General features: G+C 42.8%; 1 protein-coding gene across 3 annotated transcripts in view; it reads left to right on the top strand.

Moving 5' to 3' along the window:
• RGS6 (regulator of G protein signaling 6) overlaps positions 1-15,106 on the top strand; it is a 758,999-nt gene that overhangs the window by 107,636 nt on the left and 636,257 nt on the right. For all 3 annotated transcript variants that reach the window (XM_077261994.1, XM_077261976.1, XM_077261983.1), the window contains exon 2: positions 10,426-10,527. In XM_077261994.1, coding sequence (XP_077118109.1) covers positions 10,444-10,527 — 84 coding nt within the window. In that variant the 5' untranslated portion in view covers positions 10,426-10,443. The remainder of the gene's footprint in view (positions 1-10,425; positions 10,528-15,106) is intronic.

The following is a 15,106-nucleotide window of genomic DNA, read 5'->3' as shown; positions in this document are numbered from 1 at the left end:
GGATTATGCCTTACGTATCCTAAAAAGGGACACACGCATTACGAAAATGATGAACGATGACGATTACTGGTTGGCCTGCCTCCTTGATCCACGCTATAAAGGCAAATTGCAAAATATTATGCCACATGAGAACTTGGAACTAATATTAGCAACCAAACAATCAACTCTTGTTGACCGTTTGCTTCAGGCATTCCCAGCACACAGCGCACGTGATCGTTCTCACACGAGCTCCAGGGGGCAGCAGACTAGGAGTGTTAGGGGTGCACACATCAGAAGTGGCGTTGGACAGAGGGGTTTTCTGACCAGGTTGTGGAGTGATTTTGCTATGACCGCAGACAGGACAGGTACTGCTGCATCAATTGAAAGTGACAGGAGACAACATTTGTCCAGTATGGTTACTAACTATTTTTCATCCCTTATCGATGTTCTCCCTCAACCGTCATTCCCATTTGATTACTGGGCATCAAAATTAGACACCTGGCCAGAATTGGCAGAATATGCATTGCAGGAGCTTGCTTGCCCGGCAGCAAGTGTCCTATCAGAAAGAGTATTCAGTGCTGCAGGTTCAATATTAACCGAAAAAAGGACTCGTCTGGCTACCCAAAATGTTGATGATCTAACATTCATTAAAATGAACCACAACTGGATTTCGAAATCTTTTGCCCCACCTTGCCCGGCCGACACCTAGCTTTCCTATGAAAAGCTCTTGCCTGTGGACTACTGTGAATTACTTTTCTAATGTCTAATTTGCTGCAGCTGATTGTCCAGCATACGACATGTTTACACCTCCCTAAATGGCCAAACTCCCCACACGGGGCCGTGGTATCGCGACTTGGCGCAAGCACCCGTGAGACTGCTGTTTGTCTGAAGAGGTGGGTGTGCTCGCTTTTGGTCGACGGCATTGCTACTGGGTCCCTCATAGTACAATAAAGTGTCTCTGGCGGTGGTGGTGCGCACCCAATGTCAGACACACTGTTGTAACATGAGGGGCCCTGGGCCTGTACCGCCGGCCACAAGAGAGTTCACCCACCCCCAGGTCAAACATTGCTCTACCACTTCCACAGTTATCTCTCACACTTCCACCAATGTTTAGTCTATGCGCTGACATCCTTCCATACCTGCCACTGACAATACCATTGTGTTGACATGTATGATGGTACTTAACATAGTCAGGGGCAGTGTCCTCTATTTACCACAGTAAATACTTTGCGCTAAATTAGTAGGTCTGAAACAACGCAGAGGATCCCACCCCTGAACCTAATGATTGCACCCTTTAGTGTTTTTGTTTTGTTTTAATGCGAGACATTCACATTTATTTGTTGTTTTTGACTACTAACTGGCAGACACTCATTACAATCGGCCTCCGTTGACCAGACCACTGCTGCCCGTGTACCCCTGGAACCTATTTTACAGTGCCTACAGCCAGCCCATTTTATCATGTTAGGCCTTCGAAGCCTGTCTGCGGTCCCTCCTTCCACTAGGCCTCCACTGACCTGACCACTGCTGCCCGTGTACCCCTGGAACCAATTATAAAGTGCCTACAGCCAGCCCATTTTATTATGTTAGGCCTTCGAAGCCTGTCTGCGGTCCCTCCTTCCACTAGGCCTCCACTGACCTGACCACTGCTGCCCGTGTACCCCTGGAACCAATTATAAAGTGCCTACAGCCAGCCCATTTTATTATGTTAGGCCTTCGAAGCCTGTCTGCGGTCCCTCCTTCCACTAGGCCTCCACTGACCTGACCACTGCTGCCCGTGTACCCCTGGAACCAATTATAAAGTGCCTACAGCCAGCCCATTTTATTATGTTAGGCCTTCGAAGCCTGTCTGCGGTCCCTCCTTCCACTAGGCCTCCAATGACCAGACCACTGCTGCCCGTGTACCCCTGGAACCAATTATAAAGTGCCTACAGCCAGCCCATTTTATTATGTTAGGCCTTGGAAGCCTGTCTGCGGTCCCTCCTTCCACTAGGCCTCCACTGACCTGACCACTGCTGCCCGTGTCCCCCTGGAACCAATTATAAAGTGCCTACAGCCAGCCCATTTTATTATGTTAGGCCTTGGAAGCCTATCTGCGGTCCCTCCTTCCACTAGGCCTCCACTGACCTGACCACTGCTGCCCGTGTACCCCTGGAACCTATTTTACAGTGCCTACAGCCAGCCCATTTTATTATGTTAGGCCTTGGAAGCCTGTCTGCGGTCCCTCCTTCCACTAGGCCTCCACTAACCTGACCACTGCTGCCCGTGTACCCCTGGAACCTATTTTACAGTGCATAGAGCCTATTTTTTTATTTTATTTAATATTAATAAAGCCATGATGGACTACGCTGTACCACGCTATGAGCTACCCAGTTGACAATTCTTTTGCGAGAAAAGCCATCCCACCCCTCCACCAGCATGTTAAAGACCACATTGTCCTTTCATTCTGTCAATCTGTGAGTCCAAAGGTACACCTGACAACAGACACATGGAGCGGTAGGCATGGCCACGGAAGGTTACGTGTCCTTTGTGGCGCAATGGGTTAATGTATTGGATGCATGGTCCACACAGGGGACAGCCTGGTAAGTCTGTCTGCAGTCCCTAATTCAAGTTGTCCTCAAATGAATAAATCTGAGCTTCCACCTTCTGGCTCTCTTTAAGTGCTGTGTTTTTAAAAATAGGTGGTTATGGGCCTACTAACGGTGTCTGCCCCTGCCTGGTGTTGTCCTCAACTGAATAAAGCTGAGCTTCTACCTTCTGGCTCTGATTAATTTTTTTTTTTTTTTTTTTTTAATTGCTGGATGGGGCCTAAAACCTCTGTTTGCTGCTCCCTGGTGTTTGTCCTCAACTGAATAAAGATGAGCTTCTACCTTCTGGCTCTCATTAAGTGCTGTTTTTTAAAAGATTGTTGGTTCCGGCCTACTAACGGTGTCTGCCCCTGCCTGGTGTTGTCCTCAACTGAATAAAGCTGAGCTTCTACCTTCTGGCTCTCATTAAGTGCTGTTTTTAAAAAGATTGGTGGTTCCGGCCTACTAACGGTGTCTGCCCCTCCCTGGTGTTGTCCTCAACTGAACAAAGCTGAGCTTCCACCTTCTGGCTCTCTTTAAGTGCTGTGTTTTTAAAAATAGGTGGTTATGGGCCTACTAACGGTGTCTGCCCCTGCCTGGTGTTGTCCTCAACTGAATAAAGCTGAGCTTCTACCTTCTGGCTCTGATTATTTTTATTTTTTTTTTAATTGCTGGATGGGGCCTAATACCTCTGTTTGCTGCTCCCTGGTGTTTGTCCTCAACTGAATAAAGCTGAGCTTCTACCTTCTGGCTCTCATTAAGTGCTGTTTTTTAAAAGATTGGTGGTTCCGGCCTACTAACGGTGTCTGCCCCTGCCTGGTGTTGTCCTCAACTGAATAAAGCTGAGCTTCTACCTTCTGGCTCTGATTAATTTTTTTTTTTTTTTTTTTTTTTAATTGCTGGATGGGGCCTAATACCTCTGTTTGCTGCTCCCTGGTGTTTGTCCTCAACTGAATACAGCTGAGCTTCTACCTTCTGGCTCTCATTAAGTGCTGTGTTTTTAAAAAATGGTGTTTAGGGCCTACTAACGGTGTCTGCCCCTGCCTGGTGTTTGTCCTCAACTGAATACAGCTGAGCTTCAACCTTCTGGCTCTCATTAAGTGCTGTTTATTTAAAAAAAAAAATGTGTTTAGGGCCTACTAACGGTGTCTGCCCCTGCCTGGTGTTGTCCTCAACTGAATAAAGCTGAGCTTCAACCTTTTTGCTATCATTAAGTGCTGTTTATTTAAAAAAAAAAAGGTGTTTAGGGCCTACTAACGGTGTCTGCCCCTGCCTGGTGTTGTCCTCAACTGAATAAAGCTGAGCTTCTACCTTCTGGCTCTCATTAAGTGCTGTTTTTTAAAAGATTGGTGGTTACGGCCTACTAACGGTGTCTGCCCCTGCCTGGTGTTGTCCTCAACTGAATAAAGCTGAGCTTCTACCTTCTGGCTTTTGGCCTACAGTAGCAAATATTAAACTGCATTTGGCCTATTAGTGTGTTTGGGCACTTAAAACAGTGTCTGCTGCTCCTGGGTTTGCTACTCCACTCAACAAAGCAATGCCGCCTGTTTAGTCCTGTTACCAATTTTGAACTGCATTTAGCCTACTTTATTCTTTGGCCCTATATCTGTTTCCTCCTCATCCTGCCCATTCCCCAGCCACTGCTAGATGAGTCTGCTGGTACATTGACCTAGACCACTACATTCCCCTTGCACTCTACACAGCCAGAATCTGACCCTGCTGAAAGTAAGGTTCCCCTTCCCGCATGTTATACCACCTTACACAGGGACAAAGAGGAAGGTGCAGATGAAAGTGCAGGTTCCTTCATCAGGTGGGGGGGGCATACTCGTTGGCGACGTCACTGGCACAGGGCCCCTCAGAGTACGCAAAAGTGTCGCTGCTGGTGGGAGGCGCCCCCGCCGTGCAAACACACCGCTGTACTTTGAGGGGCCCTGTGCCAGTGCCAATGCCAACGAGGGGGCCTCCCTGCTTGCTTAGGATCACAGCACTTGCAAACTTGACATACTTACCTCTCACTGCTCCACCGCCGTGACGTAGTCCACGTTTCCTGGGCCCACTAAAAGCTTGAACCAGCCCTACCCTCCACAACTTTTGCAAAATGACCCCCAAGTTCCAATGCCGAACTATTATTATAAAATTAATTAAGATTGACAAGCTTCAGAAACAAGAGTGGATGTTTTTGGCATTAAAATGGGCACTGTAGGTGTTTTCCTGGCCTCCACTCACTGCCGACTATGCTTCCCCATTGACTTGCATTGGGTTTCGTGTTTCGGTCGATCCCCGACTTTTAGCGATAATCGGCCGACTGCACTCGACTCGACTCTGGACAAAGTCGGGTTTCACAAAACCCGACTCGACCTTAAAAAAATGAAAGTCGCTCAACCCTACTCATATCCACTGTGGGTTTTTTAATTGTTTTTTTTTAGCAAAAACTATTGTGCAAACGTTGCAGGTTTGCCATAAAAAGAGTGAATTTCTCGGCATACTTCCTTGTGTGACTATGACCTTAAACAGCAAAAAATGAAACTGTTAACACTGTAAAATCTATCAAAATAAATAAAATGCCAGCTCTATGAATATTAAAAGTTAGTGGCACAATTGACGTGAGGGGATTTTTATAACACAAAACCATAGCATTTCAAAGCGCACTTGTGCGATCAATAGAAGAGTAATTTTCCTGACTTTACGAGTTATTTGACCTCCTCAACAAAAAAAACTTCCATTAAATAATTTTTGTTGACTTGGAAATCTTGAATTTCTATTTTTGCTTTAATGCATCAATAACCAGTGTATTATCGTTAGCCTAAATGGTTCTAGAAAACCCACACAGGAAGAGCAGTAAGAATAAATGAGTAACCATGCAAAAATGTAATGACATCTTGTCACTGAAAGCTTTGTCCAAAAAAAAAGCTATAAATGTCTAAAAATAAAATAAAATCAATGCTAAATGCTGATTCATAACAATGTATGACAAGCTGGTGGTTTCTGTCCTGATATAATCTGGTGGAAACATTGACCTGCATAAAAAGAGGGCTCATACCCATTTGCGAGAAAAAAAACGGTCCGTAATCTGGACCAAAAAAATAGGATGCAAACTATGTGATTGTCATGCGATTGTCATGCGAGTTCAATGCGATTTTTAATCGCACCATCCGTATGCAATGCGTTTTTTTTCTCTGCAACTATTTTTTTACAATCATTTACAGGACCATTTACAGTGTTCTATGCCACAGAATGGTAAGGTATCCGTAAAAAAAAACGGACGGAATACGGATGGTCCGTATTCCGTGCGGTTTTTTTTCCGCACCCATTGACTTGCATTGGCGAGTCTCGTCCGATTTCGGCTGAGAAAAAAATAACAAATGAGATGTCACCTATTGAATAACATTGGTCCGAGTGCAATCCGATTTTTTATCGGATTGCACTCGTACGTTTTTCTCGCAAATGGGTATGAGCCCTTAGGCCGGAGTCACACTTGTGAGTGCAATGCGAGAAACTCACACGAGTCTCTTATCAATACCTGGCACTGCCGCCGGAACTTGGGACCGGAGTGTGCGGCTGCATGTATTTCTATGCAGCCACACGCTCCAGGCAGCAGTGCCAGGTATTGATGTGAGAGACTCGTGTGAGTTTCTCGCATTACACTCGCAAGCATGACCCTGGTCTTAGGACGCAGCTAGACGGCTGTATAAGACAGATGACATTCACATCGCAATGTTCGGACTGGCCATTGGTTTTCCTGACCTGAGCGTGACAGCATTTATTTCTGTGCAGCTGTCATGCTCGGGTAAGGAGAACTGGCGGCCAGTCCAGGCATTGTGATACGATCGTCATCCGTGTCATATGGTCATCTGACTGCGCCCGTAAAGGAACTCTGGCCGGAGGATATTGCTATGTAATGTTAATGTAGGAGCATGATGTACTGTAGGAGAGCGAGCCTGATACTGTTGATGTGTCGCTTACTGGGCTGCTTGCTGCAGTTTTAATAGAATCACTGTTTTCTCTGCTGTAGATCTAGTTCAAAATACTGTGCTGTGTATAACCCCGCCCACACCCATGATTGGCTGCTTCCTGTGTACACTGTCAGCAAGCTGCCAATCAGTGGTGGGGCTGGGTTACACAGATTAGCTGCACTGTCTTGCACAAGATACCTATGATAGTCGTGTAGTGATAATCTCCTGCTGATAAAACACTGATTGTATTAACACTAAAGCACACAGCCTAATAAGGGACACATCACTGAAATCAGGCGCTCTTGTCCTAATATTATTCTGCTCTCCGATTGAATAGCAAAAACCTGCTGACCGATTCCCTTTAAGGCCGGCGTCACACTAAAGAGTTTTACAGACGTACGAGAGGCGCAAAAACAACGCATTGCATATCGACCAATGATTCTCTATGGGGCAGCTCCTATCTGCCGTATATTTCGCAGCTGTACTTTACAGGCATAGAAAATGGCAGCATGCTGCGTTTGTCAGCGTATTGCGCAAAAAATCCGCCAATGAAAGTCTATGGGGCGAGAAAAATACGGATTACACACGGACCATCAGTGTGACTTGCGAGAAATACGCACCGGTGTTCTATAGAAAAGCCGGCAATTCAGTGCGGTGTACAGTAAAATCACACTGACAGATTAGAATAGAATAGATAAAATAAATGTCTACACATAGTATAGGGATATATATATTTATATTTCAAACAGCGCTAGATAGCAGAAAAGCCGGTAATTCAATTCAATTCAATTGCCGGCTTTTGCTATCTCCTTCCCAAACACGACAGGATATGAGACATGGTTTACATACAGTAAACCATCTCATATCCCTTATTTTTTACATATTCCTCACTACTACAGTTATATGAAAAAGTTTGGGCACCCCTATTAATCTTAAGCTTAATGTTTTATAAAAATTGTTTTTTTTGCAACAGCTATTTCAGTTTCATATATCTAATAACTGTTGGACACAGTAATGTTTCTGCCTTGAAATGAGGTTTATTGTACTAACAGAAAATGTGCAATCTGCATTCAAACAAAATTTGACAGGTGCATAAGTATGGGCACCCTTATCATTTTCTTGTTTTAAATACTCCTACCTACTTTCTACTGACTTACTGAAGCACTTTTTTGGTTTTGTAACCTCATTGAGCTTTGAACTTCATAGCCAGGTGTATGCACTCATGAGAAAAGCTACTTAAAGTGGCCACTTGCAAGTTGTTCTCCTGTTTGAATCTCCTCTGAAGAGTGGCATCATGGGCTCCTCAAAACAACTGTCAAATGATCTGAAAACAAAGATTATTCAACATACCGGTAGTTGTTCAGGGGAAGGATACAAAAAGCTGTCTCAGAGATTTAACCTGTCAATTTCCACTGTGAGGAACATAGTAAGGAAATGGAAGAACACAGGAACAGTTCTTGTTAAGGCCAAAAGTGGCAGGTCAAGAAAAACATCAGAAAGGCAGAGAAGAATGGTGAGATCAGTCAAGGACAATCCTCAGACCACCTCCAGAGAACTGCAGCATCAACTTGCTGCAGATGGTGTCACTGTGCATCGGTCAACTATACAACACACTGTGTTTTTTTGCCGCCATGCATAACGCCTTTTTGTATTACCAAACAACTCAATCTTGGTTTCATCAGTCCACAGGACCTTCTTCCAAAAAGAAATTGGCTTCTCCAAATGTGCTTTTGCATACCTCAGCCGACTCTGTTTGTGGCGTGCTTGCAGAAACGGCTTCTTTCGCATCACTCTCCCATACAGCTTCTCCTTGTGCAAAGTGCGTTGTATAGTTGACCGATGCACAGTGACAACATCTGTAGCAAGTTGATGCAGCAGCTCTCTGGAAGTGGCCTGAGGATTGTCCTTGACTGATCTCACCATTCTTCTCTGCCTTTTTGATGTTTTTCTTGGCCTGCCACTTCTGGCCTTAACAAGAACTGTACCTGTGTTCTTCCATTTCCTTACTATGTTCCTCACAGTGGAAATTGACAGGTTAAATCTCTGAGACAGCTTTTTGTATCCTTCCCCTGAACAACTATGTTGAATAATCTTTGTTTTCAGATCATTTGACAGTTGTTTTGAGGAGCCCATGATGCCACTCTTCAGAGGAGATTCAAACAGGAGAACAACTTGCAAGTGGCCACTTTAAGTAGCTTTTCTCATGATTGCATACACCTGGCTATGAAGTTCAAAGCTCAATGAGGTTACAAAACCAAAAAAAGTGCTTTTGTAAGTCAGTAAAAAGTAGGTAGGAGTATTTAAAACAAGAAAATGATAAGGGTGCCCATACTTATGCACCTGTCAACTTTTTTTTGAATGCAGATTGCACATTTTCTATTAGTACAATAAACCTCATTTCAAGGCAGAAACATTACTGTGTCCAACAGTTATTAGATATATGAAACTGAAATAGCTGTTGCAAAAAAAAACAATTTTTATAAAACATTAAGCTTAAGATTAATAGGGGTGCCCAAACTTTTTCATATAACTGTATGTAAGAAGTGTCTGTGTGCAAAATTTGGGGGCTCTAGCTGTTAAAATAAAGGGTTAAATCATGGAAAAAATTGGCGTGGGCTCCCGCGCAATTTTTTCCGCCAGAGTGGGAAAGCCAGTGACTGAGGGCAGATATTAATAGCCTACAGAAGGATCATGGTTATAGGACCCCCCTGGCTAAAAACATCTGCCCCCAGCCACCCCAGAAAAGGCACATTTGTAAGATGTGCCTATTCTGGCACTTAGCCTCTCTCTTCCCACTCCCGTGTAGCGGTGGGATATGGGGTAATGAAGGGTTAATGTCACCTTGCTATTGTAAGGTGACATTAAGCCAGGTTAATAATGGAGAGGCGTCAATTATGACACCTATCCATTATTAATCCAATAGTATGAAATGGTTAATAAAACATACACACATTAGGAAAGAAGTATTTTTAATGAAATAAATACACAGGGTGTTGTAATAGTTTATTATACTCTCAATCCAAATGATGACCCTCATTCTGTAAAAAAGGAAAAATAAAAAAAGAACAATATCCCATACCTTTTCCTTTTAGGCTATGTGCACATGTTGCAGATGTACTGCGGAACCGCAGTGTTTTTTTCTGCGCAGAAACACTGCAGATCCGCGAAGTGATTTACAGTACAATGTAAATCAATAGGGAAAAAAATGCTGTGCTAATGGCGCACGGAAAACGCAGCGGATTGAAAGAAGGAGCATGTCACTTCTTTTGTGCGGATCTGCAGCGTTTCTGCACCCATTCTATTATAGAAATCTGCACTGAATCCGCAGTAAATCCGCTGGAAAAATGCACAAAATCTGCAAGAAAAAGGCATCAAATCTGTACCTGCTTTTTCTGCCAGGAGATTTTGTGCAGAAAATTCTGCACCCAAATCTGCAACGTGTGCACATACCCTTACTGACAAAGTTTCTGTTTCAAAGTTTTTTTATTTTTATTTGACTGGGTTTTTTTAGATTTATTTATGAAAAGTTGCAATCTCTTGACGTTCAATAAACAAACAGATAAAACAAAATATTGTACATCCTGCATTGCTTCATTTCATGCAAGGTCATAGAGACATTACTGCATCTTTATTGTATTTCTCAGTTATTCGTAAATAGGTCATTAATGGCAAAGTGATAGGGTAATAAAAGTTGTACACAAAAATAATAACACCAGGAAGTCAGTTCCGTTCATTTGCCTACATTGTCATCTCTGCACATGCTTCAGGCAGAAAAAAATCAGTGTACGTGATCGGGCTGACAAGTTAAAAGTTTAGTATTCAGACAGATCTGCTTACGTAGTTTATTTCTTTAACAAAGCACAAAATCATCAATTTACTCTGTTTTATTTACCAAGGAGATTCACTGTATGCTCTGTATTTTATTTCAGTGTCATTAAAAAATCTCAATGATGGCTCAGTCTTCTGATGCAAGTGTCGTCGGAGTTACAGACCCAGAGGACAACACTCCTAACATGATTGTCTACAGAAAAGTAAGGCTTTTGTTTTCTTTATTGAAGTAGTTTGGAAACTTCATCAAAATAAAAGACATTAACATATACATACCTCTTGCATATGCTGTCAACAATGATACAATACTATCTCTGTGTTCCTGTGATTGGCAGTACACAAAAAATGCCATTTATTTCAGGTCTAAAAATTATTGATTATTGTGCTTCATATTTTATGCAGTATTTCTTTTTCAAAATTTGCGCTATTTATGTTTGATGCACTTAAGTCACAGATTATAAATTTGTCAGGTTTCATCATATCAGATTATTGTACTGTACTTGGTATAAATGGTGGCTAATCTCAACATGTAAGATACCAGAACAAACTGTGAGCTGAAGATCAGCCAGAAAGGAATGAGGTTTCACATCTGAAATATGAAGAATTCTGACGACCGCTCTGAATATTGCAAGATGTTACCCAGGATCAGTGTAAAATAAGTAATGCAAGATGTAATTAAATTATAAGATCTGTAACATGGCATTAGATTGTCTGCCATTCCATTCGCATGGTTAACACTGCACAAAGGGTCATAGCATCCATGAACTCTTAGGCTTCTTTCACTTTTCCGTCGGTACGGGGCCGTCACGAAGCGTCGGCGCGACGTACAGACGGTAGTGTGTGCTTTCACATTTCCGTCAGACTGCAGGGTGAGGAAAGATCGTGAGAGCGATATTTCCTGCTGGGCATGTGCAGTCTGAAACACTGGATGCGACGTACAGAAAAACGTTCCCTTGAACGTTTTTCTGTGATGACATTCCGCCAAAACCCAGCGCAACCAGTGCACAACGGACCCAATGTGTGGCCATACGTCGCGATCCGTCGGCAATACAAGTCTATGGGAAAAAAACGCATCCTGCGGGCAAATTTGCAGGATGCGTTTTTTTCCCCAAACGACGCATTGTGACGAATTAAATAAAACGGAAATGTGAAAGTAGCCTTAGTTACTGATGGCTTCCTGACCTGCAATGAGAATGGAGGGGCCTGTCCCTGAGACTACAGAGAATGTTATTCCTGACACCTCAGCCTGGTAGGTCCAGCTTCAAAGCTGAGCAGATGGTCCTTTATAGCCAAATTGGACATCTCCCATTTACTATATGGTTTAGGCAGGGGGTTTTGAAGAACACATGATATTTAATATGTAGTGTACTTGCCTCCTTATTAGACCACGGATCCATTACAGGCCTTTTACTTGAATTACACAAAATAGGCCATCCTGGAAACTTGAGTCCAGGACCAGGTATATCAAAAATGGTTATATAATGAGAAGGCGTTGGCATGTGAGAGTGAGCCAAACGGAGTGTGATCCATGAAACCCCAGGTCATGTGCGGAGAAGTGTGTGCATGACACAAGCCATTTACAACATTCTTAAACATTTATTTACATTACCTTTTGTATGCAAATTATAAAATGGCATCCAAAGATGAATATATTATTATTATTATTTATTTATATAGCGCTATTAATTCCATGGTGCTGTACATGAGAAATATATGCAAAGTCTAATTCAAAGCAAAGACTGAAAATGTAACTGTACTCTACTTATTAGGGTAGCCCACTTGCAGCAATCTCTGCTTCTTAAATGGGTTCCTTGACAGTAAGCTGATCACAGGGTGTCAAGTTGCTGAATCCCCCAGTTATTAATCTGTGGAAAAGCCAAAGGGAAAATTAAACATCACCCAGTGCCCATTCAAATCACTGTTTTGTCTGTGTAAGGCCTCATTCACACATCGGTACTTTTTATCAGTATTTGTATGCCAAAACTAGGAATGTTTCCAAAATGCAGAACAGGTTTCAATTGGTGATGAGTGAACATGCTCGGATAATGTCTTATCTGAGCACACTCGGGTGTTATCCGACCATCCAGGAGTGCTCGCTCTTATATTAAATTTGAGTCCCTTCAGCTACATGATTTGCGGCTGTAGGACAACCTCAACACATGTGGAGGTTGCCTGTTTGTTACACAATCCCCATGTGTTGTGTCTGTCTAGCAGCACCAAATTATGTAGCCGCAGGGACTGGAATATAATATTTGAGCACTCCCAGATGCTTTGATAACACCCAGGCGTGATCTGATAAGACATCATTCAAACACGTTCACTCATCACTAGTGATGAGTGAGTGTGCTCATTACTTTAGATTTCCGAGCACGCTCGGGTGTTCTCTGAGTATTTTGGGCGTGCTCGTAGATTATGTTTGAGTCCCCGCAGCTGCATGAATTGCTGCTGTTATACAACCTGAACACATGCAGGTATTGCCTGTTTGTTAGGGAGTCCCCACATGTATTCAGGCTGTCCAGCAGCTGTAAATTATGCAACTGCGGTTACACAAACATAATCTACGAGCACGCCCAAAAAATAATCGGAGAACACCAGAGCATGCTCGGAAAACCAGAGTAAGGCTAGTTTCACATTTGCGTTTAAAACGCAAACGCAGGTGGTGAAAAAAACACATGTAAACGCGTGCAAACGCTGCGTTTTTTAGACGCATGCGTTTTCTCATGCGGTAAAAAACAAGCGGCGTTTTGACGCGTTTACATGCGTTTTTTCCTGCGTTTGCGTTTTTGAAACGCATGCCGAGAAGTGTGTGACAGCTGCCAATCATCAAAATCATCTAGAAAACCCACTATAAATAGAAATAGCTAGGGTTAGGGTTAGGATCCCTAGGGTTAGGGTTAGGGTTAGGATCCCTAGGGTTAGGGGTAGGGTTAGGGTTTGGATCCTTTTATCACCTTGATGGTGGGGGGTGGCTTATCAGTGTGTATTCATGTTTTTTTCTATTGAAACGCATGCGTTTAAAACGCAACCAAACGCATGTGCTTAAAAACGCATGCATTTACATAGACAGCAATACGTTTTTTTGCCGCAAAAAAAGGCATGCGTTTTTTTGCGGCAAAAAAACGCCTCTAGAAATTACTACATGTTGCATTTCTGCAACAAAACGCAAGCATAGAAAAGACACATGCGTCGTCAAATGCGGCAAAACGCATACAAAAAAACGCATGCGTTTTTAATGTTAAATATAGGAAAAAAAACGCATGCGTTTTTTTGCGCTAAAACGCAGCGGCAAAAAACGCAAATGTGAAACCAGCCTAACGAGTACACTTGCTCATCACTACCCATCACTAGTGTCATTCTTTCAATTATGGTTTTTCTCTGTAATTTTCACTCTTGGCTTTGGTATACAAAAACTGATGCAAAATACTGACGTTTGAATGAGGCCTAATACAGGACAGGTTCTCCTCCCTTAGCATGAGAGGAAGAGGGTCCTGAACAGATTAACCCCTCCATACATTTGGTTTTCTAAAGTGGACAGCCACTAAAAGCATGCCCTATCTCAAGCAGCTAGTAAGTTAAATATAGCTGCGTTGCATGATGTCTTCTTGTTTCCAACTTTTTAAAAAAATTGTCAGAATTTTGTAGACACAGTTCTTGCTCAACATTCTTATGTGCGATTTTTATGGCATGTGAGAAATAAGCATCAAAACAGAATGGACCTGATTCATGTAACTTTTTATGCCTCAAGGCCTTTTATGCCTTAAGTTTCTATTCTCAAGTCTGCACTAAAATTTTGACACTTTTGGAGTTCTCATGGCATTTTCGTCCAGCTCCAACATAATGGCAACTGCCGCTCCTCAAATTCTTGACAAGCAGCAGCGTTCCCTATGCCATAAACTTTACTCCAGCAGTGACTAGAGTAGGATTTGTGGCAAGGCGAACACAAAGGTTCATGCCACTCGTCCAACGCTCCTGATTCTTGAAGAGGCAAATGGCGCATCATGAATCAGGAGCGTCTGACTGTCAAGAGTCCTTTACAAGACCAGCATGAACTTTATCTTGATGAATCTGGTGAAATGAGCCTGTGGGGTGAGAACACTGTAACAGTAGGTTGTCAAAATGTGTTTTAACATTGTTATTACCACTTACATAATTTTTGGTTCAACAAGAAGGTGTATGGAACCTCGTAAATGGTAACGTAGCCAGATTTTCATTGACTTATTAGTAGTGATGAGCGAGTATACTCGTTGCTCAGGTTTTCCCGAGCATGCTCGGATGATCTCCGAGTATTTTGACATGCTCGAAGATTTAGTTTTCATCTCCTCAGCTGCATGATTTACGGCTGCTAGCCAGGCTGAGTACATGTGAGGAATGCCTGTTTGTTAGGGAATTCCCACATGTATTCAGGCTGTCCAGCATCCGTAAATCATGCAGCTGAGGCTACGAAAACTAAATCTCCGAGCATGTCAAAATACTCAGAGATCACCCGAGCAACGATGCTATTCGCTCATCACTACTTTTTAGCACTGTGGACTAACTGGAAGCTCTGATGTTTCTTCCCTTTATTACCAAGAAGGTCTTGATTTTCAGAAGCTTTCTGCTACCAAATCAAAGAGATAGTGTACGTCATAAATCTTTAACTTTCCTGTAGTCGTGACAGTTGACAGTTTACGAGGCCATATCTGAAAACACCAGAGACATTTTAAATGTCAACATGTAACGCAATGCCCTATTTTCTCTTCAGAGAGGTCCTCACTTATAGTGCATGTTCTCTCTGCTACTTTA

The sequence above is a fragment of the Ranitomeya variabilis genome, chromosome 1 (genome assembly GCF_051348905.1).
Source record: "Ranitomeya variabilis isolate aRanVar5 chromosome 1, aRanVar5.hap1, whole genome shotgun sequence".
Lineage (NCBI taxonomy): Eukaryota > Metazoa > Chordata > Amphibia > Anura > Dendrobatidae > Ranitomeya > Ranitomeya variabilis.
Note: the sequence above shows the minus strand (reverse complement) of the source record. Positions and strands in the feature narration are given on the sequence as shown.